This window comes from Aaosphaeria arxii, assembly GCF_010015735.1.
Source record: "Aaosphaeria arxii CBS 175.79 unplaced genomic scaffold BU24scaffold_14, whole genome shotgun sequence".
In the NCBI taxonomy this organism is placed as follows: Eukaryota; Fungi; Ascomycota; class Dothideomycetes; order Pleosporales; genus Aaosphaeria; species Aaosphaeria arxii.
The window spans coordinates 580365-606364 of record NW_022983487.1 but is presented as its reverse complement, the minus strand read 5'-3'; the positions used below and the strand labels follow the sequence as shown (position 1 = coordinate 606364).

General features: G+C 48.9%; 7 protein-coding genes across 7 annotated transcripts; 4 read left to right on the top strand and 3 right to left on the bottom strand.

Annotated features, from left to right (window-relative positions):
• Positions 1-820: 820 nt before the first annotated feature.
• On the top strand, positions 821-2068 carry BU24DRAFT_474276 (lytic polysaccharide monooxygenase; the record flags this gene model as incomplete). The annotated part of the gene is made up of 3 exons (XM_033532835.1): positions 821-943; positions 1024-1437; positions 1497-2068. The coding sequence occupies 3 exons, from the start codon at positions 821-823 to the stop codon at positions 1656-1658; spliced, it is 699 nt and encodes a 232-aa protein (XP_033377681.1). The 3' UTR covers positions 1659-2068.
• Positions 2069-3609: 1541 nt separating this feature from the next.
• Positions 3610-5317, bottom strand: BU24DRAFT_428882 (WD40 repeat-like protein). The gene is made up of 2 exons (XM_033529588.1): positions 4931-5317; positions 3610-4848 (listed from the first exon to the last, which is right to left on the bottom strand). The coding sequence occupies exons 1-2, from the start codon at positions 5281-5283 to the stop codon at positions 3930-3932; spliced, it is 1272 nt and encodes a 423-aa protein (XP_033377680.1). The 5' UTR covers positions 5284-5317; the 3' UTR covers positions 3610-3929.
• Positions 5318-9185: 3868 nt separating this feature from the next.
• BU24DRAFT_468309 (uncharacterized protein) lies at positions 9186-10534 on the top strand (the record flags this gene model as incomplete). Its single annotated transcript, XM_033532512.1, has 5 exons — positions 9186-9341; positions 9399-9435; positions 9536-9600; positions 9655-10028; positions 10090-10534. The coding sequence occupies 5 exons, from the start codon at positions 9186-9188 to the stop codon at positions 10532-10534; spliced, it is 1077 nt and encodes a 358-aa protein (XP_033377679.1).
• A 758-nt stretch (positions 10535-11292) lies between these two features.
• BU24DRAFT_474275 (GMC oxidoreductase) lies at positions 11293-13263 on the bottom strand (the record flags this gene model as incomplete). The annotated part of the gene is made up of 1 exon (XM_033532834.1): positions 11293-13263. One exon carries the CDS (start codon positions 13261-13263, stop codon positions 11293-11295), a length of 1971 nt encoding a protein of 656 aa, XP_033377678.1.
• A 1965-nt stretch (positions 13264-15228) lies between these two features.
• Positions 15229-16694, top strand: BU24DRAFT_87793 (uncharacterized protein; the record flags this gene model as incomplete). Its single annotated transcript, XM_033534735.1, has 3 exons — positions 15229-15386; positions 15440-15927; positions 16004-16694. Coding segments are annotated over 3 exons (1334 nt in total), but the record flags the coding sequence as incomplete, so codon positions are not given.
• Positions 16695-18114: 1420 nt separating this feature from the next.
• Positions 18115-19863, bottom strand: BU24DRAFT_326090 (uncharacterized protein; the record flags this gene model as incomplete). Its single annotated transcript, XM_033522981.1, has 2 exons — positions 18115-19303; positions 19367-19863. Coding segments are annotated over 2 exons (1686 nt in total), but the record flags the coding sequence as incomplete, so codon positions are not given.
• A 2926-nt stretch (positions 19864-22789) lies between these two features.
• Positions 22790-25367, top strand: BU24DRAFT_497491 (cytochrome P450). Its single transcript, XM_033534271.1, has 5 exons — positions 22790-23061; positions 23293-23395; positions 23458-23539; positions 23592-23766; positions 23820-25367. Exons 1-5 carry the CDS (start codon positions 22948-22950, stop codon positions 24999-25001), a joined length of 1656 nt encoding a protein of 551 aa, XP_033377675.1. The 5' UTR covers positions 22790-22947; the 3' UTR covers positions 25002-25367.
• Positions 25368-26000: the final 633 nt, after the last annotated feature.

The window sequence follows — 26000 nt, the reverse complement described above, 5'->3', positions numbered from 1 at the left end:
GGTGAGATAAGTGATCTACTTGCGAGGGACGAGTGTGAGGATAGTAAGATGCCTGCGAAGAGGGTGCGCGGTGAAAGGCGCTGCGGGCGATGTAAGGAGACTGGGCATAATACACGCACCTGCACGGCCGATATTGAGTTAGAGACTGATAGCGAGGCTTCTGAAGAATAGATTAGCTTATTAGGATTTTGATTTTACTGTGATAATAGACTGTAATAAGGTTGCGATGTTCATAAGCTTAGGAAAAGGTGCCAGCTCGCTTGGGGTGCCAGCTCGCTTATGAAACACGTTATATATAAAGTATAAGACTATATATCTAGAGGGTATTATAGTCTCTTACAGCTATATAATAAACAAGCCTACATCTAGCATCTCTATTATCCTTGTAACACTTTAGAGGCCTCTGGGGGGCTTCAATATTGCTTAATCTAACTTGATTGCTCCTTTCATTGCCGGGCTAGGATGTCCGTGACGTAAAGGGCTTAGAGAACTTAGGGGCATTTTCGCAAGGTCTTGTTATGCGTGGCACTTTACTAGCTAAGCAACAGTTGGTGGACACAATGCAATTAATCTAATGCCCAGAAGCGAGCAAGGCTGTCGTGTATAGAATGGCAATCTGGATGTTGTATCAACGAACATCCTCAGCATCTACAACGCTTGGGCTCTTGGCCATAGGGCAAGGTTTAGAGTTACGGCAAAGGCTCGTTGTTATATAGCATGGTCAGTTATCACTGCTCTACCGTTCTGAACTTTCAACACTCATTACATTTCACGAATCATTATTGTCAAGACTTCTCTATTATTATTTTCTTGCTGAATTATGAAGTTAACAACCAATCTTACACTTGCTGTCGCAGCATCTACTGCTTCAGCACACACTATCTTTGTCTCCCTCAATGGCGGGAAAGTCGGCGATGGCGTCCGTGTCCCATCATACGATGGAGTATGTAGCCCCTGCCAACAGTCTGCTTGACAGCCTGGACCATTCTGAGTGTGAAATGCCAAATCTCATTCCTGTTTTAGCCTATCACTGAGGTGACCTCAAACGACATCGTCTGCAATGGTGGACCGAATCCCACTAAATCGACCTCAACCGTCATCAATGTCCAAGCGGGCTCAACCGCCAAACTTACATGGCGCCACACTCTCACCTCGGGCCCGAACGATGTCATCGATGCCTCACACAAGGGCCCTGTTATGGCCTACCTCAAGAAGGTTTCTGATGCTACAAAGGACTCAGGCGTTGGTGGTGGCTGGTTCAAGATCGCCGAGGACGGTTTCGACGGATCTAAATGGGGTGTTGATCGGTTGATTGCAAACCAGGGCGAGCAGACCGTTACCATTCCATCTTGCATTGCTCCTGGTCAATACCTCCTCCGTGGAGAACTCATTGCCCTCCATGGCGCACAATCACCTAAAGGTGCACAGTTCTACATGGTGCGTACGAGCCATTTACTTTGAAAATGAACTAAAAGAGCTGATGAAATACGTCATAGGAATGCGCTCAGATCAACATCCAAGGTGGCTCTGCTTCTAAAACACCGTCCAGTGTCAGCCTCCCAGGCGCCTATTCTGCTAGCGATTCTGGTATACTTTTCAACTTGTACTCTGGGAAGACCAGCTACAAGGCTCCTGGCCCAGCTGTCTTCAAGTGCTAATTTATTTGATTATACCTTTGTATGTCAGTATATTAGTGAGCATGACGCTTTGTGGTGGTCACGTAAGAATGCAAGAGCAAGATAGATATCGTTAGCAACGGAAACCTTGGATAAACAACCAAGGCTAATACGGACAGTTGTGACTCACAGAACCAGGAGCGAAATGGGAGATACAGTTAAAGAGTCATTAGACATTTAGGAATGAATCTTTGTTATCTTCATTTGCGACTTATGCATCTACTCACTCGGTTCTGGTTTTTAGCTAAATAACTACCTTCAATGGAATTCACCCCTAAAGGCAATACTGATTCATGTGTTGTTTGCGTGAGCTGAGCATATGTCAATAGAGTTTGGTGTGCAACTTGTCGCAAAGATATTGTTTTCTTAATCGTTTTCTAACTTTGTAAAAGACCAACTACGTTACGGTGTTGCAGCTAATAAGCAATGAACTACTACTAGGGCGTACATAATTAATTACATGGTAGAGCTATACATAAGACGGAAAATACCTGCAAGATCCCAGATAGCAAGAAAAAGCGGAGCGCTAAGGCCTTTCGAAAGCTCTAATAGCTACATTTGAATCAAAAGGTTAAGATTTTGATCCGTTGTAGGCTTTCCTATATTGCCATTTCTTCTTTAGCTTCACAGAAATCCTGTTGTCATTATGAGATTATCAATGTTTTGCTGGGTCTACGGCTCCTACGCTGCCCACCATTCGCTACAGTAAAATACTTCGCATGCAATCCTAGGACATGAATTGGCCGCAGGGCACTCCCTACTGGTAGAAAAATAGACATGCTTAGAGTGATTCATTGGGAAAGCTTAGATAATGGTCAAGTAAGCTGTAGCAAGAGTTCCGTTGTGGGGTGCAGCTGAAATCATAGCAGCAACTACTTCGGATGTGAACACATAGCAGAGATTCTTACTAGATCTCATTTCCGGGTCAAGCATGGCATTATGTCAGGCACAGGGAGTTATACTCAATAAAGCTATTCTAGGACAACTTTCCAAGGATTTGTGTTTCACGCGCATGTTGTACTAGGATTTCTGGGCAATAGAGTATCCCCGTTAATGTCTCTCATGTATTTATAGGGTGACAAGCTGTACTTTAGACTAAACCTGAATCCTACGAACCAGCATGTCTATATATCGCAATTTCTTTCATAACACCAAACTGCTCGAATTTCCATTCAAATCAGCCATCGTATCAATAAGTAGTATCAGATTATTGAGTCTAGTCTAAGGTTGGTAGCATAGGCTAGGTTCTGTCTTTTTCTTGTTCTCTTAGCAGATTGATATATCAGTAAACACACTGTATGCTGTTGCCTAACTTATGCAGTGTATGTATAACGTTTGTGCTGGTGATATGGAGCCCTCATGCTAGGCAGCGCACGGTGCCCAGTGCTTAACCCTCTCTCTCTCTCATGGCTGCGGTCGAAGCACTACCAAGAGCGCATGTTCGCCAGGCTGTCGACCAGATGATCAGCAGCGTTACATTCTTACCTATCAATGCACATTATCACTTCAGGACATTCAAAACGTGCGGGAGAACCTCGAGTATGGCCACGTGCACCTGTCTTTTCGCCGTTCCAAACAACTCACGATCAGTACACACAAAGTACGTTCTTGTTTGTATATGCAAGTCCCTCTAAGACCAACGTATCTCAGTCCGATATAACGGAATTAAGTATTTATGCATCGGATCACCTACCAAGACTATCATGGGGATATTGAGACAGGCAAAGACGTATCACATACGTTGTATCTTGGTGTCAGGACATCATTGTAGGCCGTTCTTTCATATCGGGTGTTTTCCAAATCCTGCTAAGTCAAGAACCTATAGGAATGTCAACCCAATCTACCTAGTTCTAGAGGCGAACAGCATCAACCAGTCACGGCAGTTGTGCTTCATGTACTTTGAACAAATGATGAAAGATTGGGTGACAGGCTATACAGCTGAGCCAACTTGGTCAGACAATGAATTTGAGCAGAAAGCCGTTGGCTGGAACTTCGCGTGCAGTATTGTGCATTTCAAATCTACGCTGCACCTGCTCGGTGAAGTTTTTTGAATAATAACTTCTGTTTCCCCACTATCTCTCAAAATTCAAACATTTACGAATTCTCACGTACTCCATGACCGATCATAGTTGAACACTGCCCAAAAGTTTTCCCAGGGAGTGGACTAATTATTAGGCAATGACACTTGACGCATTTGGTGCAGCAATCGAACATCAACTCTAGCCATCAGTTGTTCTCGATGTACAAGGGGGTTCAGTCCAGACCTGAAAACCCAAGGATCCCATGACCGTGTTGCTGCTGCTTTTTTCCCTTGCCCTTCTTTCTTTTCTTGCGCTTCTTCTTTTCTGGCTCTTCATCACTACTGTCCTTCGTATCTCCGTCACTCGCATCGTCATCACTGTCATGGCCACGCCTAGTCTCATTTTCATCGCTCTTCTCCTCATCATCACTTCCTGCTTCGCCGGCAAGCTTCTCATACCAGACTTTGACCTGTTTTCCACCCCCAGTGATCATTCTGCCCGTCGAATCAAATACCAAGCCAACCACTGCTTCCTTTTCCAACTCATCGTGTTTCAGCTCGGCGATGATTTTATTTGGTCCAAGCTTGATGAATTTCAAGCCCCCATTCCCAAGGCCGACTGCCACAATCTTACCACCGGGCCCAACTCCTGGAGGCACCAAGGCAAGAGTATCTATGCTCTCTCCACCTCCCGGTGAGTTATCCACGGTAATGCGTTCGTCCTGGTCGTCCCAGACACCACGTTCCCAGAGAGTGATCACACCGGTACTGCCTCCGACAAGGACTTTTTCCCCAACACTTGTCCCTCGCTTTGACAGGCCGCTCACCATGACCGAACTCAAAAGCTCCTCCTCCTGATCTTCGCTGCGGACCATGACACCACGACGTAGATCCGTAACGGCCAACGTACTGCCACCTGTGCTGACCCATTGTTTACTAAATCCACTTGTGCTCTGTTCTGTTGGAGGAAGAGGAGTGAGGGAGGAAATGTAATCGTCGTGAGGATGGTGTGTAGCCTGGGGTTTGGGTGCAGCTTTGGGACCTAAAGCTCGAAGATCGTAGATATGTAATGCGGAAGAATCGGTTCCCAGAAGAAGCGACTGCGGCGAAAGCGCGTGGATGAGGGACGGATGATCGACATCGCCGTTGGCTCTAAAGAACGCATGAGTCGAGTCTGCGGAAGACGGTATGCCCGTGTAATATCCACGGGCGCCTTAGGCCTTTGGAGACTCACGGATCGAGCGGAATGGCAATCTTCGCGGTGACCTGCCCTGTGGACACATCGGCGGCTTTGACGATACCGTCTGTGCCTGATGAGTACAATTGTGCACCATCGATGCCGAACGTCAACGTCCGACAGCTTCCCTTGTGGCGTCTGGTCGTCCATGTTGTTTCAATCTGGCCAAAGCCGCTCTCCGAAGCCAAAGTCCCATCCGCATCGCTGCCGTCGTTGCTCGCGCCGGCTGGCAATCGATAAGTACTCACATGTCCGGATGCCAGGCCAACCGATACGACGGGCTCCTCTGGATGGATTGCCTGTGTGAAGAGCTCATGAGCGAGCGGTATGGTACAGACTGTGTCGAACATTGGGCACTGGTGCTTTGTAGTGTGTAAGTACGCTGGCGAAAATGTCGAAATGAACCCTGGATTTTCGATTCCTCTCGAGATAGCTATCCGTCTGTGGTTAGCGTGGAGTGCACGTGGTCCGTTCTCAGTTCAGATTCCAAACCATTAGGCAACGCAACCCCAACCAAACTATTCAATGACTTGTCAATGTCGCGCATTCAGTTTTTATAGGATATCCACAGTTATAAGTAGATCTCGCAGAGATATAGGATACCGGATGCGCCCTCCCCATAGCGAAGTCGCAGGTTCCCGGGTGAACGCCACTTGTCTTTCTTGACAAACGAGAACCAGCCACACGTGCTGGGTCCCGCCGTCCTCTCTCAGTGCACTCCCCCGCCTGATTCGCTGCTAGTCTACTCCGTACACAGTATGTTCCCTTTTTAGGTTTGGTCGTTGCGTCAGTCTCCCAGTTCGGACGCTCTAACATTGCTCTTACATAGCCCATTCTAGCTTTGTTAGTATAATTGCGTCTGGTTGGAGGTCTACTTACACGACTGGGAGCTTCGAAGGTACCACGCCATACTCGGGCCCTTGCGATTCTTCAATATCTCTGCGAATTAGCCAGTGCGTGAGTAGGCCAACTAGTTTTTCCTAGCGTGAATCAGTCGTTCTGCGGATCAATTCAACCTTCCGATTCGACTGGTTCCCTAGGCGTCAGAAGGCGAGCCAATGGAATGGATTCGTGAATATTGTACGAGAGATTTTAATTATAGGCTACATGGAGCGTGACAAGGTGCTATTTTGGTGCTATTTCAGGATGTCAAAGGCAGGGATACTATACCGAGCTCTCCTAGACATGGAAATTGTCTTGATCAGAATCTATGTTCTCCTATGATAAAGCCTGGAAAGGATAACAGTACTAGACGAAGCTTCTATCCGCAAGCTGGAAGCCACTGGGCAGATATATGCAATTCTATTCGGGTTCAAATCGCAAGTTTGTAAAGCTCACCACCTCATACATTACATACAAACACATGTGTATAATTAGCTGGTTATACCGATTGCGTTGTACAAACGCTCAGGCAAGCACAAAGACATATACTGCATTGCAGAAAAATTGAAGCACAATTACATTGATACATATTGCAGACCACACAAACATGTAGATATACAAATACGCAAATCCATGCATACAAACTGAATCCTGAACATATGTATATATATGCTGTACACATGCAATTTCTTCATCTTCTTTTATCTCCCCTATAGCCGACGGCGAGACACATTCTTAAAAAGGCGATCACAGCAGTATGTAATTGCTAGGGACCCCAAGCCTATTGAGACTACGGTGTGTCGATTTGCTGATAATTATTTAGCAGATGTCCAGCTCATCACCCGCTGCTCAATCGTCCGCACTGTTGGAACTGGCTCAGATTTCGCTGCGTACCGCTCGGGCGACCCTAGACCGTTTGGTAAAAGGCTACAAAGACAAGAGTGGGAGTGGCTACGGCCCTGCGATCAGTAATGAAGCAGGTTGTTTGCTCGCGCAGAAAGCTCCAAATACAGGAGTAGGTAATTCTCTCTGCAAATGCAGATTACAGAGCCACACAACGTATCGATGGCTAACGCTAGGCGTGCCTTAGGAAAATGGATACATCCAAATTGCACCAATTGCCCTCGGATCAAGAACAAGAGTAGAAAGAGACTACCGCGAGAATAAAGCCTAAAGCTCAGAATGCACACCAGCTGGTCGTCATCGCTCATAAGAGGTACTAGCTCAATAACCTCTCCCGGACCTGTTGATGGGGTTTCTGCCTACCTACTATTTCCCTCAACCTACCTTACGTGTATTAAGTCTTACTCCACACGGAACGCTGACCTATTTTGACAGCGAACAGGATGTCCAGGCCCTCCTGGAAGGCATGCACGCGAGCCACTTGTGCCACAACCCAACGTGCATTGAAGCGGAACACATAGTGGTAGAGTCTAAGGAGGCAAATGAGGGGAGGAAGGGTTGTCGTTCACTTGGACCGATTGTGATAGGGACGATAGACGGGAGAGACATTCGTCTTGCCCCACAAGGGGACTGTAAGTGTCCGGGGAAGAAGTGTATCCTAATGATCGAGGGACGTGAAGTTACCTTCATGTAACCTCAGTATCTACGTAGTAGTCATCAATGGGTATTCTTTGCTCAATTCTTTTCGCGACTTGTACCCTCTGTACGGAAATGGATTGCAAGTTCCATCCACCGATATGTACTTGTATAGCGCACGAATCCACGTGACATCAAAAACATCTTTCAATCTTGGACGATACCTACGGATTGGATCAATCAGTTGATGATACTCGCTTCGAACTTGCAGCATATGTACAGTATTACACCCCGGGGTGCTGCGCATTACAATCCTCAATTCCTTTACCTCGGCGATCCTGGTAGTCGTGAAACAGAGAAGCGAGCTACGATGACCAATGCGCAATGACATAAGGAATTAATTCTGTGCACTGCACTGCATATTTTGAAAGTATCATCATGAGAGGCTTCGCTATCCTGTAACATGTAGTCGACTGACAGCGAGAGGATTACTACAGCTGGGGCGCAAAGAAGGGGGACTGCATAAGTTACCCTCTACCTACCGATACATCTCGGTCCTCTAGTCCAAGCATCAGTCATTGTTTCTTTGGTTGCATTCTTACCCAACATATTTCGTACCTCCTCATCGTGGCCTCGCAGCACTCGTAGTAAGGTGCTCTAAGGCGTTCTCTCATCGGCATTATCAGGGATCTGGAGGCATACTGCCAGAAATGCCAGGAATGCCGAGAGTATCTAATCACCCCTACCCCGGATTTGGCTAGCTGATATCTCAAGTGGTGGGTGCCCAGTGGTAGACATGTGTCATGATAAGTGGGGCGCCCAGTCTCGGATCTTCGGCGCGCATCCTGGAGTCAATCCTCTCCCCCTCATGATCGACGCACGCGGCTACTGCAGACACGATGAGATACGATACGCAAATAGGGACAAGGGAAATTCAAGGGAAGAGCCTTTACTTATAGGTGTCTCATTAGTTGCTTATGTGTGATCCAGGATCTGCAAGGTTCCTGGCCACTCTCCCCCGTAATAGAGTAATCTACGAGGTCGTACTCGTAGGACTGGCCTGAACTGGACGACGGAGCGGCGGGGAACGGGCCAATACTGGCCGCCAAATGAGACTGTAAAGGCAACCGAGGCTGAGGTACTGGTATCATACTCAAAGGTGCACCTACGAGCAAGTTGCAGGTTTACGGGCACAGGTAGTAAATTTCTACCTTGTACACACAAGTATCCTTGGAAGGATCCACGCGCTCGAGTACCGTGGAGCAACAGAAACCAGGAACCATTCGGGGATCAAATGTGACCCTACCACAGTCCAACACCGCATGCATACAATAGGGTGTAGGCGGAGGTGTACCGGTAGGCGTAGAATGTTCGTCTGGTAGATGCGGGCGTCTTACGAGTATTCGTGCGGCAGGGAAATGATTTAGTACGCAGTAGGCACACTTAATATGAACGAGGCACTCGACGATGCCTCCTAGCGCTTGCGGCTAATCCAGCCCTGCGGTACGCGGGACGTCGCATAGCTCAGTACGATGGCCACCTAGGTGGGGACAGCAATCATCGTCCCAGCTTTGGAACCCTTCACCTGAAAGAGAAGACCCGGGTGAAGCGAAGTAGGGTACCCGAAAAGGACATCGGTGCTGAAGATCTTAGGGTTCTGCCATCTAACTTATCACTACACTGCCCTCGATCCCTCACTTTCCTCAGAAATCGAGTCAGGGGTTCAAAAAGGTATAAGGCATTGGCCTTTTCAGCGACCTTACCCCCAACCCCCGGAGAACGGATCTTGCTGAATTGAGATGACCCCCAACCAGGTGCCTGCACGAACAACATGTCTCTCGATATCTCGTCTCGCGGGGCGCAAGTGATTGCGTGGTCGTACATAACTTTTGCAATCGCTTCCCTGTTTGTTACACTCCGGATACTGGTTCGATGGAAGTTTGTCAGGCTTTTGGGAAGAGAGGATATCTGTGTTCTCGGTTCCCTGGTATGCTTGGGCTCGCAAGATTGTGTGGTGCGTCTGGAAGATACTGATCGAAACAAGGCATTCTCTCTCCTATGCTGCATTTTCATGCATCTTGGTATGCTCCCTTGCTCCCTCTGGATCGCTCTTCTCTCTCCAGCGATCGCGAGTCCGAGCCCTCATCCAATTGTTCCGCCGACTGACCCGATAAATGATAGAAGTAACAAGGGGTGGACTGGGGCAACGTTACGATGGACCAGAAAGATTGATGGAATTCCTGAAGGTAATGATTCCATCCTCAGCATTGCCAACGGTTTCATGATACTAACACCCGCAGTTGTCGTACTTTTCAATACTGTTTTACAATCTCAGTCTGTGTCTCTCGAAATTCGCGATCCTCCTCCTATGTCTTCGAATATTCGCACCCTCATCTTGGAGATATGCATGCTACGCGGTTCTTGCCATCCTCTCAATATACACTGCCTGGATCGTCATTTGCAGCATTATTGCATGTCTGCCAGTGCCACTCTATTGGGACAAGAGCTTGGAAGGATGGTGTTTCCCGAAAGCCGTCGTCTGGTTCACCAATGCTGGACTGAATATTTTTACCGACTTCTTGATCGTCTTGCTGCCGTTGCCTGGTATATACAAACTACAGCTACCAAGGAAACAAAAGATTGGTGTCAGCCTGGTATTCTTGTTGGGCTTCTTGTACGTTGCTCTACAATTCAAAGCAAACTCTTTTATGCTAATATCATTCGAATTGCTGTAGTGTCTGTATAATTTCGATTGTTCGTCTATATGCCCTGCATACAGGTTCTGTAACAACCGAGCCAACCTACGACAATTTTGCGATTGCTATCTGGTCTGTGGTAGAGGTCAACGGAGCAATAGTTGGCGCATGTCTTCCTACATTGAAACCGCTCATATCAAGATGGTTCCCTGGATTGCTGTCTTCAGGCCACTCTAGGCCGCGCACAAACACTCACTCTTACTTCCGACACGGAACTGGTGCCGACGGAACCAGTCGTTCGAATGCTAGTCGAGAACGACCCATCCCCGACTTTTCCAGTGCAACACAAATCCTGGGTGATGACGATGATGGTGTTGTACTAGAAGACATGGAGAGAAAGAATGGAATCCAAGTACGCACAGAATATGAAGTAGTTCATGAGGAATCAGCGCACATGAATGGCAGTAGTAAATACTGCCCGTAAATACACTGTATCCCGGAAAATACAGCTTTAGAGATGACCAAGATACCCAAGCTAAATGCACTCTTTCAAATTTTAGGCACCATGAAATGATATTAAATCCTCGGTTTCAGATTTCTATGTGCTGGTCATGGGTATGTGAAAACACCCATTACTCTAGTAAATACGATTTCCGTAAATCAAAGTAGGTGTAATGATGATCAGAATTACCCAGAACCTGAAAGCTTCCCGAGAGTAGAAGGGAGGGGTTCCTCCCACATCCGCTACAATCCATGGAGGTCATAATGTAGACGTTCTTGGGGGAACTTTGTAGACAATTGTGATGAAAAGAACACAGCATCAAAATCTGTTAGGGGTCTCAGAATAGATACTGTGCGCAACAGAATATAATTTCTAGCAGCGGAGAAAGTGGGAACGCCTGAGACAGGCGGAAAAAGGTCTCGTGACAAATACAATTATGAATGCTAGGCAACATGGTGAGAAATCAATACAACTGTTCTCTTATCGAGGTTTATCTACCTTGGGACATTGAAGAAGGGATGAGCTTGATCCCTTCAAGATTGTGCATAAGCTCACGCCATTAATACTAGATTCATTGCTTAGCAAATAGATATCATTGCGCGAAAAAGACTTGATAGGGCTAATATTACATAGTATCACGGGCACAATGACGTCGCAATATACAGACAATATATGAAAACTAGGTTGAGGTTAAAGTATCTATTTAACTATGACAGTCTTCAATGATGGTAGCCAACGGTTCAAGCGGATGAACGTGTGTTGACTGTACTATTTGTAGCTTCGCGAAGATCCTGAAGGATTATATCAGCTGCCTTCTCAGCCGCCATGTATGTCGATACAGCAGTGAAGGTACCGGGAATCCTGGGGTAGACACTAGCATCAACGACCCTCAAGCCCTGCACACCCCGAACACGAAACTTGGAGTCCAGGACAGCAAGCGGATCGTCATCAGCACCAATGGGGCAAGTAGATGATGCGTGGTGTCCCCACGCAGTGTTCTTGATGTAGTCGTTGATGGCGGCGGCGTCGACAACATCGGCGCCAGGTAATATTTCGTCAATCTCCACGAGTTGGCGATTAAAAGCATCACGGGCCAGAGAGACAGCCTCTGAGAGGGCAACCAAATCGCCTTCATAATCTCCTTTACCAGTGTCGAAATAGTTGTACACAATGTCCGGAACATCAAGCGGATCAGCGGAGCGAAGAGTGACGCTGCCTGCAGTGTTCCGTGGGTGAGCCTTAAGAATGGCCCAAGTAAACCAGTCGTGGTCTTCAGTTGCGTTAACAGCGTATCCAGGGAAGTAGCCCCGGAAGTTCACAGGCCCTCCGAATGTGAAGACGTCGAACTCATTGTTAACCGAGGCACTGCTCTTGAAGAACATGGCTGCTGCAAGTCCAGACGATGAATAGAGGCCGTGATCTCCGAGGACAGGGTTCTTCCATCGGTTGAGACATTCGTCGTTCTCGCTTTCATCGAATGTACATCCGTTAAGGGAGGAAAAGTTGGAAGGAGCTTTTCCCTGTACCGAGATTTCGTAGTGGTCCTGGAGATTTGTTCCAACGCCTGGCAGGTCAGAGATGACAGGGATATTAAATTTCTGGAGCTCCTCGGCGGGACCAACTCCACTCAGCTTCAGAAGCTGAGGGGAGTTGTATGTACCGCCAGCAACAATGACCTCACGTGAGGCAGTGACACTTCCAGGGATACCGGAGCCCGCGTTCTTAGACTTTGGACTAGCTTTATACAGGTACTTCCCATCGAGAAACTCGACTCCAGTGGCACGCGGTGGATGAGAAGTCTCGTCGAAGAGAACTTTAGTCACATAGCAGTCGGTGCGGACGTCGAGGGGGTACTTTTTGCTTCCGTCTGCATTTTTCGCATCGCGAACATCAATCACAAATTCGCGAGAACCAGTGCGATGCGCATCATTGGTGGAGAGAGGAATCTGATAATAAGCAGGCTTAGTATCGCGAGTCTCAGAATCCGCATTAGCATCTCCCGCAACTAAGGTCCCCAAATTGATGACCGAGTTCGTCTCATTGCCGAGTGCGAAGGCTCCACCAGTGAGTACACTGAGAAGTTGCGGATCTTCCAAGACAATGCTCAGTGGAGCTGTCTCGGTCTCCAGCCAGCCATCATAGCCGTGGCCTGGGAGGCCCGGGAGAAGGTGCTGGTTCTTCTCAAGTTTGGTGAAATACTTGCGCATGTTGTCGGCGGACCAAGAAGCATCGCCTGTCAGGGTGGCGATGTATTCAAAATCGGATTGATGAGGGTACACCGCAATGAGAGCATTATGTGCAGTGCAGCCGCCAAGTGTACCAGTACGAGGATACAGTGTTCCCTTCATGACTGAGTCCGCAGGAGGGTTCAGTCCGGTATATTCGCCACCATCTGGAGTGGCGTATGTCGTCTTATAATCAAGAGCCTGCCGCTTATCATCCGCATAGTGGCGGACAAAGAAATTCCAGGCCAGATTTTCGTCTTCAGAGGAGCGTGCTGAGTAGGCTGGGACGGTGTAGTTGAGATTTGCACCTTGATCGTCGCCAGCTTCAATTAAGAGGGTCTTGTGGCCTGCGAGAGCGAGACGGGCTGCAACTGGACCGCCGCCGGCTCCAGAACCGACAATGACATATTCGTAGCCGGTAAGGTCAACAGCCATGACGAATGGGACCGAGACCGCGAGGGTAGTGAGTAAACGTTCGAACAACATGGTTGAAGGCGTGATCGTCAATATCGCAAGTCGGGGGTTTGTAAGTTGCAACCTCTACCGATGGCAGATGAATGAAGGGGCGCAGAGAAGGAAAGAATGTAGTGCGCCTTGGGATGTGAAGTCATTGCAATGGGGAAAAGCTCTTATAGTAGACTTGAATGCATCAACCTGTAGTTCATTTTACTCCCCTTTCTTCCTTCAGCTACAGCAGCTTTCGGTCGCGATCCTTACGCATTGCATTGAGCAATTTCATAGTTTGTTTCTAGCAACGGCGTTGTTCACTTGGTTTGGAGGTGCTGCCCCGAGCCGACCCTGGCCTGTATCTTGCGGATCATAATCGCACATGGTAAGGAGAATCGAAGGGGTTTAAAGGAGGGATAAACGTTTCTGCAAGCAGGCCATTGCTTGTCGAGAGCGGAGTTCGGCGAAATGTGAATTGAACAAACCCCAGTCAGACGGCTCATGATCATTACAGAAGTTATAGGCCGAGGAGACGAGCAAGTCTCATTCATATGCGCTGCACTGCAAGTGCTGTGTGCACAACTTGTGAACCGAGCCATCACCAGACATGTGCCTGGTATTGCTGAACAACGACAATCATCCCTTCACTGCAGTACTGTGTAGTCACTTTGTACGAATGTAAAGGGCCGAGGTAGACGAGCATTCGTCCCCTCCCACGGCCACCCATTGATCCAATCTATCGTCCAGGATGGTTCGCTTGATATGGTATGGTGGCATTTGGAGCATCGGTCGACGATCCGTTTCCCGTTGGGCCCCGTAGACCAAGAGTCCAAGGCCGTTGGAAACTTGCATTGCATACTGTGATCCGAAGAACGACCGCCGAAGATGCGATTCGCGCGTCGTATCTACCCCAGAGCAGATGACAGGCACGTTGCGCTGGCGCCCTTGCTAGTCCAATTTTGTACTTTGTTTCCACAACTTCTGCAGGCATTGCGCAAGCAACTTGAGACTGTTGAATGATTGCAAGGTACTCTAGAATGGCCAGTCTAGATAAATAAAACACTTCCACGAGGCTCACGAGGCTGGCAGGCGACCTACCGATGCTACTGAAGCAATCGGCTTCGTCCTGAACACAATCCACGATATTCTGGGCCCTTAAATGCTCTCTCTGTTTCCGTTTGCAAAACCGCTCAGTTGCCACTCTTGTTCGTTCCAAATAAGATCTATGATCAAATAAATGAAGAACGACAAAGACAAGCTTGATCTTTCGCCACAATGGTGATAAATAGTATTAGTGCTATTCTGGACAACAGGCATCTTTCACCCCTGCCAAGGGCATACATCTCATCACCAATCTTTATAGGAAACTACCTACCGTGCTCTCTATGCAGGGAAGTCAAACTAAGCTTCTGAGCTGCAAATCTGCAGTGTACCTTTTCCCGTCTACTTGCCGGTTAGGTTCGCGCGGGGAAATTCCCAATGCGTATTGACCACCGTTTTCGCTTTGCCTGTTCGAGCTCCGATCTCCAGCTACCAGTCACGGCGTACTAGGCCCTTGCTCGCAGTGGACCATCATGCAGTCGCGGAGAAAGGGCCGCGAATGGGCTGCACTGTCTGGAAACATTCAATCATGCAAGTCGGGCAATTTCAAACGCATGGCAGCAAAACAATTAGGGGTGACATCGGAAGCATCGGTCAGTCACTGGGTGCCTTGCCCTGAATTCACATGGCTATATCAACAGACAGTCGATGCTGCGAAGCGACGATCCCTTTTAGTCAAGTGTCAAGGAGTCTCTTGTCCATAAGATAGGTCATATTTTCGCTGCCATGAATCCGCTCGCACGTAGTGGATCTGCCGTAGCACGATGCATACAGGGCTGATTGCATGGATGCCGCTTTGTTGGGGCATTCTTAAGTGGGCGCAAATGCCCTTTGGTCACTAACTATCGAGCTCCTCGCATATTTGATCTTTCTTGATGCTTTAAGATCGAGCTGGACAATTAACGATGGCTCCCTCAATTCCCAATCGGGGGCCAGAGCTCCTCGCGGTCAACATCACATTTGTGTCAATGGCCACAATGGCCTGTGGCCTGCGCTGCTTTGTGCGGATACATATGGTTAAGGGCTTTGGCTTAGACGACTGGCTCATGGTCGCTGCGACAGTGAGTTCACATGTATTCTTCTCTGCCTTCCTTCTTTTTTAATGAGAGGCCAGTCTTCGTTCATATGCTATATCTCCTTCTCTATTGCCGGCGTCCACAATGGCACCGGGAGACACCACATAGACTTGCCACTCGAAAGCATTCAGAGAGCCACTAACTACTGGTGGTACTGCTACCTCTTCTACTGTCTAACAATGATTGCGTCCAAGTTGTCTATTGGATTCTTCCTTCTGCGGATTGCCATCAAGAAGATACACGCCTGGATTATTTACGGCGCAATGTTCATCTCTGTTGTTGCAGGCGCTGTCTTCTTCTTTGTCACTCTCTTCCAATGCCGCCCTATATCCTACTTCTGGAATAAGGGACAGGACGGTTCGTGCATTAGCATCGAGATCATTATCGCCCTCGCAGAGCTGTACAGCGCGTTCTCTATAATATCCGACTTCACGTTCGCCCTGCTCCCAACTGTCTTGGTGTGGAACTTGCAGTTGAAACGCAGGACTAAGCTTGCTCTCATCCCCTTACTCACTATGGGGTGCATGTAAGTGTACTTGTGCTTTAACCGGCCAACAACACTTTTTCCTCCGAAGGCCACACAACTAACAGAAGCGTTCCAGCGCAAGCTCCGCAGTAGTCGTCCGCACGCCCTATCTCCTCCAGTTTCGCAATCCGGACTTCCTCTGGGCAACCCTCGACATAGCAATATGGTCAACGATTGAACAAGGGCTTGCCGTGACAGCGGGATCTCTCGCCACACTCCGACCCTTATTCCAACTGATACTCGCACGTCTAGGCTTCAAATCAACTAGCAGGTACCCTTCCAGATCCGGCATGATGTCTCCTGGAGCCAGCCAGATATTGGGCGGAGGCGGATCAATAGCTGGAGGAAGGATGAAGAAGGGAAGTAAGGAATTATTGGACGAGTACAATCTGAGTACGTTTGCAGAGGAGGCGAACGGCAAGGAAGATGCGGTTGGCGATTTTGGGGACGACAAAAAGGCATTTGCCGTCAGAGCGGTGAATGGTAGAAATGTCCCGGGCGAAAACATCGATGGGGACATCAAGGACCTGGGGTCGTCAACATGGTTTGGGAGGTCCAAGAGGGGGTCTACGGCTGGAATTGTGGGGTCTGGTAGTGCTTCTAAGAGAGAAAAGAAAGTTGCCATCAGAGACGGGGATGCCGAGAGCCAGAGAAGTTTACAGTCAAGGAGGAGTAGGGAAAGCCTCGATCATGAGATCAGTGATGGAATGGGAATCATGGTCTCGACAAGTGTCTTTGTCACGAGGGAGAAGGTTGGGAAATGAGAGAATGCAATTCATATGCACATACTACTACTATCCTCTATCTGAGAATATCTTCAGCTGCGTTGGTCGAATGATGTCAAGAATAACAGTGATATGAATTCACAGGACCGTGTTCTTTACAATATACTATGTACACACACGCACACTAACATTGCTGTTCCTAACTTGTTATACTTAGATTCTGCTCACAGAAACGCCAAAGCTGATGCATTCACGGTTTACCTATGCAGGTGTGAGTCTAGCTCGTAGTAAAGTTGCAGATACGCAAGGATGCGGCATAAGCTCTGCCATATCCGTGCGTGGATCACCACGCAGAAGATCATGGGCCTATGGGATTCTTGCATGCATTAGGGCTAGAGGAAACGGGGATGGACAATTCTTTAGTCTCATTTCCGGCACTTGCACACATTACTCGTGCAATACCATGGCCATCGAATAAAGTCTACACAGTAGAGGGCCAAAAGGGGGAAGAGGGGAAGGGGTGGGCGAAAGGCGTGACATTTCGTCGACAGATTGTTGACAAATTGTGCGTCTATCAATAGAGAAGGAATCAGAAAACAAATCCCGTCGTTCGGCCTTCATTGTGGCAGTGAACAAAGTCTGTCCTCATAGCTATAGAAGTGCAGATGGTAAATCAAACTATACACATTTGCTGTCATCCAGAAACAGCAATGGCAATACATGGTCACTCCTTCTCCACTTTACTCCGTACTGTTTGCACTTCGAAGCAATCCGATCAACAGAAGCAATATAGTGGAGAACTAGGAACACCAGGTATGAAACAGCGGCTGCCCTGTATCCATCATTGTATGTGGTAGATGTTGGACGATGAAGCTCGCTTTTGGGGGAAAGAACATCTGCTGAGGCCCTCGGCCCCTTTGCTGGATGGGGCCCTCAACGCCTGCAGTGACGCGCCCATCTAGAGAATCCCCCGCAGGAATGGGTACTTGATCTGGAAATTCGTAGACCCAAGAAAGACAGAAAATGGAAACAAGAACGTGAAGGCAAGCTAGGGGGGTATGAGCACTTCAAAACAAAGATACTAAAAGCTACAAAGGAATATTTCCGAGTCGAAGAGGATTTGATGCGTGTCTAGCAGCAAGAGGGAGAGGCGAAAGGAACATGACTTAAGGAAAAAGGAACGGCCCAGAGGAGAATTTGAGGTCTCCATGCGGAACTTGCTCAAATTGTTGTAACGGAGAATGTAGATCGTGCGCGATTAGCGGGCCGAACGCTGTAATCGGCAGTCGCCTGTGCATACTGCTCAATGCGAAACTTTGTGGTTTGGCTGAAATTGTGTACCTGGGCGCAACAGGAAGAATTGCTTCGAACAGGACGATATTGTGCAGGAACAAACAATCAAGCGCCGATGGAGCGGGACGTCAATTGTCCAGAGTGATTAGTATCCGGCCACCTGTGGTTGACGATATTCACGACTGCCAGCGCTCGCTGCGCGGCCATTTGCACTTGGGAGGCTAAGTTGCTTGTTTACCAGCCCGTCTGATGTTGCGATCCTCCTGCTGGGACCACGCTGCAGGCGATTGGTCCTCCAGCCCTCGTACCAGCGCTCACGACTCGCCTCGCGGAGTTCGGACCGCCATTCGCCGAAGACACTCTCCCTCAACCTGACAAAATCGCAATGCTCCGCATTGTAAGGGTCGGCAAATCCCCAGGCAAACTTGCGACCAACGAAGTCCGACTCATAAGGATCAGGGGAGATGATGCTGAGTGGGAGATATGGAGTCTCCGAGTCCTCATTCTGGATAGACGCAGACATGGCCGATGGCTTCCGGGCATGGTTCCGTTTTGCGCTTGGGGGTGACGTTGGTGGAGATCTGGAGGCCGCGGAATGTGAGCCCTCGTCTTCAGAGCCAGCTTCTGAAGATGATTTATCCATGATGTTGTTGATAACGCCTGAAGTTCCTTCGGCATCGGAGGATTCGATGAGCTCGTCCTCGTCACGCTCGTCAAGCAAGTCCTCGTCCTCCGAATCCGAATCAGCGAGGTTGAGCGCCTCCAGAGGGTCAAGCTTCGCACGCTTAATGGTGTCCCAGACCATCTTCTTTAGGTGGCGCATGTGCGCAGCCGTGATCGTGTCAGCTTTGCTGATGACAGGAATCACAGTAGTCTTTCCTTGGAGCTCGCGCAGCACGTTTAGATCCAGATCATCATCCAGGCCGCCAATCACTTGGCCTGTCATCTTCTGGGACGTTCGCTTGCGCGCTGCGATAACGTTGCTCTCCAGACGGGCGGGGTCCAGAACAAGGAAAACGCAATGTATGTGGGTGTCTCGCACGCCGGGTGCGCGCATGACCTTCTGCTCCTCCGTGAAGGTATCTTCAAACTTCGACTCCAGAAAAGAAGTGACTCTGCGTAGCTGGAAATCGATGATGGACTTGTCTAGACCCTCGGAATCCCAGAGGGTAACGCCGACCCTCTCACTATCCACTTCAGTCTCTAGGTATTCGGAGGTAAAGGAACCCTCGGAGGTGATCGCATGTGAGGGAGGGGAGTTCGTCTGAGTGCGTTTCTTTGCGGGTAGGGTCAGGGCGCTGCGGAGAAACTCGATAAACGAAGATTTTCCGCAGCTCTTGGTGCCAATGACGAGGATACTGGAAGGGCATTAGCATCAGAATAAGCAACATCGGCGCTGGAGTTTTGGTCAGAGAGCTTACTTGAACGGCGTCGGATCTTTCCTTCTCCTTACGCGACGGGGACTGTTCACTGTACTCACGGCACTGCTAGCATAGCTATAGCGTCCGCGGTGAGCCATGCTCTCTGTCCGAGGGTAAGGGTCGAAGTCCATGTAGGAGGACGAACTGCCGGGAATCGGGGGCATGGACGTGCCAGTGGTCGGAGCCCTGCTCTGCTCGACGGACGGTCTACTGAAATTTGGATTGTAGTTGCCTGCTTTATTTGAGATGATGGCAACGGAGTCTGGCCGGGCATCCTCCCCACCAAAAGTATTAATTTGGGGGAGTGGGGAGTGGGAAGGAAGCTGAGGTGGCTGCTTGGGAAGCATTGCGGCCTCCCTCTGCCTGCGCAGTGCCTCTTCCTGCGCGAGAGCTTTCTGCTTTTTGCTCATCTTGCCTCCCGAAGTGCTTCGTTGGCCGTTGCGGTTCTCAGAGCTGCTCTTGCGGCGTAGGAAGTTGAAGCTGGATCGGCGCGGACCGGCGGGCTGGGGTGCGTCACCGAGAGGATTCGAAGCAGTTTGAAGTTGGGATTGCGACTGCGACTGCGACTGCGACTGCGACTGCGACTGTGTAGGCGAATCTGAGTCTGGTCGTTGGAGTTGGGTGGATGATGTCTGTTCAGGTGGGCCACTCTGAGGGGCAGGGGGGGGCCTAGGAGGTCGAGTGGGAGTAGAGGTAGAGGTAGCCGTGGACATGATATGGTGCGAAGGAGCAGGCAAGCAAGCAGGCAAGCAAGCAAGTAGGCAGGCAGGCAGGCAAGCAGGCAGGCAAATGAGTGAATGGATGGATGAATGGAATAGGTAGAGGTGGGCAGAGGCGACGGCGGCGGCGGCGGCGCAGACGGCGGTAGGCAGCGTCACGTTATCAACTGGCTTGATAGGTAAGGTACCTATACCTGGTCTAAGGCTTCGGTACGAGTACCTAACAAGATAACTAGTTAATTAGGTGCTTGCCTATAGGGTGATTTCAGAGGCATATCAAAGGTACGGTAGAAATCGTACCTGTAATAATTATAATTACCTACTGTGTACTTGCTGGTGTGGGTGTCGCGCGGTTAATCTTACGAGGTACGGAGTACAAGTACTTGTACCTGAAGTGGGCCGTGGTCGTCTTAGTCAAAAAGGAGATGAAGCAGAAGGAAGTGAGAATTGAATCTCCAACACTGATTGGCTGTTGTATTCGGCGCCAGCGAACTTCCAATTCAGTCGGGTTTGATTGTTTCTACGACGGTAGACCTGGAATCGACCAGCCGGATTCTGCTTGCTGATCGGTAATGGAGGTGATGGCAGTGAATGGAATTAGGCAAAGGCACCGAAAACGGTATCGAAGAGAGAACAAAAGGGGATTGGAGTCCCGGTGACGACGGCGACGGCAGCGAAGAGAAAGATAGAGGGAGGGAGGGAGGGAACAGGAGGACGAAGGAAAGGATGAGGGTGAGGGTGAGGGTGAGGATGGAAATTGAGATTGAAGGGGGAGGGCGGGATCTGTCCGAGACTTGGCTGGTGGACCGCGACTCGGAGCACAGGCTGAACAGCACAGTAGTGATGATGAACACCACCTATTAACTATCATGCATAGCAAACAGGGAGCATACTGTCCGTAGGTAGTCGTACAGAGTACGGAGTACTTTACTTTACTTTGTTCAGGCACAAACATCTCCTAGGGTCAACTACCTACCAACACAGTATGTTCTCTGTACATGCCTCTGTACTCCGTACTCTTCCGTACCCAAGTTTAGGTGCGGACATAGGGAATAATGGAATCACATTCACTACCAGTCGTGGAGAGAGATTGGAAGAAATGGTACATGTGCAAGTACTCCGTACTACAACTACCTATGTACCTGCATCTTTCTCGACTCTTGGGCAATACGAAATCGCACTACAGAGTACTACTACTGCATACATACCTATGCACTTGGAATTACACCGTACACGCGCGAGCAGAGGAAGATAGAACCCGACGATCCCGTTTCTGTATCGCATAGGTACACTCAAAGTTGCACAGATGGTGCACAAATGAAAGCGACTCTCCTGGGGGATCCCCATGTCGCGCGTCCACATCTCGTGTTGGGTCGTATTACATGTGCCCGTACTCCGTACTCGATATTCCATATTTGAGTCCTCTCAACCTTCTCCGCCTCCCTACCTGTTATCTGGAGTAGGTAGGTAGGCATGGTGGATCTTCAGGTATTCACAGTGCACAAGTAGCAGTACTCCGTAGGGAGAATCCATCTACGGAATTGTACTGTGAGTCTGCGATGGTTGGTTACTGACTAAAGCGGAGTGGTCAGTGACCGTGACATAGGTAAACATTCATCCCTTTCCGACCCCTGGCCGTTTCAAGTTTCTGGCGTGTCTTGGTGATATGGTGCATTGTGCATTATGATTGATCCATCCCCGTCGTCCGTGGTTCGTCGCCCAATGGTCAAGAGAGAAAAAGGGGCAACCAATCGTTGTTCTTCAAGTCTTTGCGGCTAGGGTGGGTAACCTTAATCGCTCAGAGGTCAGAACATTTTACTTACGACTTGACGAGTTATGGTTAGACATCTCCGAGGCAGCTGCACTATTCCAGAATCCAGCCCCAACTGCACACACGAGCGCGTACGTACTCCGTACTTACCTACTTGTATGTGCGGAGTACTCCGTACATTGTACACAGTAATAAAGTAGGTAACTGCTGTGTATGTGTGTTCGCGCGAGTGAGTTGTTTCTTAGGATTCCATCAGGATTGCGGCTGAATGCAAGCCACAGTGTCGGTCACCCCACTTCACCTTAGCACCTCCAGTCGAGAGTGAGGTATCCAGTGACTACAAGTAGTACGGAGTACTGTGCAGTGTACAAGACCTACTGAGTCGTTCTGCCAATCAAGTAGGCAAAACCCTGCCCTCATGCTGTGTATACTACTCTGTACCTTTGTCCCGTGCATAGTAGAAAAGTACGGTACGGAGTAGCCATCAGTTCAACAGCATAGGTACGTTCTCATTTTGGAAATGAACATCACGCATCATCCACGCAGCATCGCCTAGATACACCGTACACGTAGGCACTCCAACGGATACTGGCATTTGCTTGTATCGTGCGAAATACAGGCAGTCAGATTCTTATCAGCATCAATAGGTAGTTTCTTACGCATCAAGTGCTCTCGTACTCTCCACTCCCATCACTAGTTCTCGCCTATATAACCTATACAGTAGTTAGTTACAAGTGCAACAGAGCTAACCGGCCGATTGCACTCCTACTGCTTACTCTGCCATGTCTGCGAAACGCCTGCTAGCCCATTGGATCTGCTTTGTCTGCTGTTCTCCACGAATACCCCTCAACCCGCTCTCTCATATAGGGTGCTAGTAGACTATATAGTATAGACTAGACCTCAACGACTTGTAGTCGCGTAGAGCTTGCCTATCCATCTGCTCGATATTTACTCGCCAATCGATTTTCAGTGTATGCTTGTTGATGTCATGGTCATATATTGCTGCTACAACTTCTACTGCTTCTTCCGTACCTTCGCATTCTCCCACTTGAGCCTCACGTACTCCAATTCATGATTGGACTGGCTTCACCATGACTATCCTGAACGACCATCCCATTCTCGTGGCCGTGGTGGTGCTATTGTTCTCCTATGTCGTAAGAGTAATCTACAACACCGTCCAGATGCGCAGGTTTATGCGGGACAAGGCAAGTTAGATCGATTCCATAAACTCAATCCTACCACTCCACACATAGATATACGTACAGTTTCCTCCATCTACCTTGGCCTTGAACTATGTGTGAACTATAATCGTCGGCGATGGATGGCAATCATCGGATTTTCGGGCAATCATTCGCACTGTATATCCTTATGGTACATGGACGTATTCTATCAGGCATGATAGTAACATCAACATACTAACCCATCACCACCACCAGCCCGGTCCTCCTCATCACCCAATCTTCGGCCATCTACAAGCCATGGGCGAGATCTCCCAGGCTCTGCCTAAAAGGGTACATCCCCATGTCTTTGCATATCACCGTGAGTCCGACCCCTTCAATCAACATTGTCACCTCAGATGATAATGACCTGGGCGGTAATAGTCCAAAAGAAATACAACCTCGGCCAGGTGTTCTATCTTGATCTAACACCTGTTTCTGATGCCATGATCATCAATCTTAGCCCGTGCGTATAAAACCTACAATGGGACAACCTTTTCAGCTGATACTTGCGTCAGAGAGGCTGGACAAGACATTGCGCAGAACAGTGGCTTGCACAAACATCCAAAAGTCGGGAAATTTCTTGATCCCCTGCTAGGAGAGGGAAATATGGTTACCAGCGACGGCGCCCAATGGAAGAAGTGGAGGAGTGTGTTCAATCCAGGCTTCGCGCTACAACATCTCATGACGCAGGTAAGTTCTTCACCACATGTCCAGTTTACCGGCAATCGACTCATTACCAAGAGGTCCCTCTGATCGTAGATTGCACGAACATTTATGTCCAAAACCTCGAGAAGCAGGTGGTCAAGGGCGAGGTTTTCCGCTTGGAAGATGAAGCGACAAAAGTAACCATCGACATCATCGGCAAGGTGGTCTGCGACTTTGAGTTCAAAACACTCACCGCCGATAGTCTGTTCTTGGATTATATGAGGAAAGCCCTCTCATGGATGCCCGATACACAGTCCTTCAATCCCTTCCACATCTACAATCCCATTCGTCCGCTCATGTTGAGATACTACAAATGGCGTTTGGACCAATTTATCGGTAGCATCCTCGACGAGCGTTTCTCCACCCGCAGCACCAGCGAGCCCAAGACCCGTAGGAAGGCCGGAATCGATCTCGCCCTGGAGAGCTGGTTCAAGGAGAATGCGGGGCAAGACGTCGACTCCAAGACAGCGACCATGGACCCTGAATTCCGCAAGTATGCCATCAACCAGCTGAACACGCTTGTCTTTGCAGGCCATGACACTACTGCGTCAACAATATGCTACGCCTACTACCTCCTTGGCAAGAACCCCTCCGCTCTATTCAAGATCCGAGCCGAGCTAGACAGCATCTTCGGACCCGGTGTGAATGCGAGCTCGCAGCTCGTATCCGACCCGTACCTCATCAACAAATGTGAATATGTTTTGGCCACCGTCAAAGAAACCCTCCGCATGTTCGGCCCTGCCTCAACAGCTCGCATAGGCCGTAGGGATTACTTCATTCGAGACCCAGACACGGGGACAATGTTTCCCACGGACGATCTTCTCGTCTGGACCCCTTCGTCCTCCATGGGCCGCTTACCCAACCTCTGGCCAGAGCCAGATAAGTTCAATCCCGACCGTTTTATGCCTGATAATGCGGACAAGGTTGTACCAAACGCCTGGCGACCCTTCGAAAAGGGGCCGCGCAACTGTATCGGCCAGGAGCTTGCCATGCTGGAATTGAAGATCATGCTTGCGCTTACGATTCGCGAATTCGACATCTGTGGCGCATTCGATGAACTGAAGGAATTGGAGGACGATGGAAGTCTCTGGACAAAAGATAGCTCTTTTCAGACGGGCCCGCAACAATGTTATGGGGATCCTGCGTATCAGGTCCTACTTGCGGCTGCTAAACCTCGGGAGGGCATGCCAGTCAGGATCACGAAGAGAGCGATGAGGTGAGTTGGACGAATTGCAGGCTACCAAGGCATGGGAATAACATTTTGCAGAAAGGACAATTGAGGCACATCTCGATTTTCTGCAGTTTAGTTTACTCTCCAGTCATGGTCACAGCTTTGGCCGTAGGCAATTTGGAGCAATCTCTAGTTTTCACTGCTTAGCATAGCCTGCTGCGTGGCTACCGCAATCGAGTGGGAGGCTGTTGCGATAACTGTCGAAGGCCGTCAGTCTGATAATCCCAAGCGGCTTTACCTCAGGTGGGATGGGTTAGGTTATGCATCCAGTCACTCTAAACAACATGTTGATTCCACATATGGTCCACTACCAACAGTTCCCATTGCCACTACCCGAGGTCTTCCCTCTCTTCCTCCCTATCCTTGAGTCCAATTTCATCTTTCACCCATGATCCGAGTCCATACTTTGCCAGATAGATCTGCCTGCCTCCCACGTGTCATGCATCATCAATAAGACTTCAGTAGTTCTCTTCAGGAATTCATAACATACGGAAATACGTAGTCGGCAAGTTGAAAACAAGAGCAGCGGGACAGCCGTAAGGAAATGTTCTAAAACCATATTGTTCTCCTTTCGGTACAAGCCCAGAGGCATAGACAAATGTAACTTAACACACTTAACAACGATTGCCTTCCTTGCTACGTAACATAATCATCCCCACCATGTCCTAAATGCTTCGATGGTTTGAACAACACATTCTTGCCGGAGACGGTGATATTTTGTTGAGAACGTGAGCCCTAGACATGTTCAGATATTGGAAAGTTGTATATCATGTGCATTTCCACTTCAATTGGCGAGTGGACAATCGCCAGCCGATCACTACCTGCTTTCCATTTACGACATGTTTTCCAATTCTGCAGATTTGAAGGGACATGAACCTCTCGCGGCCCAAGAACAGAAGACATGGGACGATGGGACTCGTAGTTGGAGACTGGTTACTCTGTCATTAAAGGAAAAAGGAATCAAAAAGGTCTCTAGGCCCAAAAAAAA

Bases quoted from the DNA above. Each gene is read 5' to 3' on its own strand.
- BU24DRAFT_428882 (XM_033529588.1), bottom strand. From the start codon at position 5,283: ATGTTCGACACAGTCTGTACCATACCGCTCGCTCATGAGCTCTTCACA. The intron at 4,849-4,930 runs GTGAGTCTCCAA...TGCGTTCTTTAG, and splicing joins ATTGCCATTCCGCTCGATCC to AGCCAACGGCGATGTCGATC.
- BU24DRAFT_497491 (XM_033534271.1), top strand. From the start codon at position 22,948: ATGACTATCCTGAACGACCATCCCATTCTCGTGGCCGTGGTGGTGCTA. The intron at 23,062-23,292 runs GCAAGTTAGATC...CACCACCACCAG, and splicing joins GCAGGTTTATGCGGGACAAG to CCCGGTCCTCCTCATCACCC. The intron at 23,540-23,591 runs GTGCGTATAAAA...TACTTGCGTCAG, and splicing joins ATGATCATCAATCTTAGCCC to AGAGGCTGGACAAGACATTG.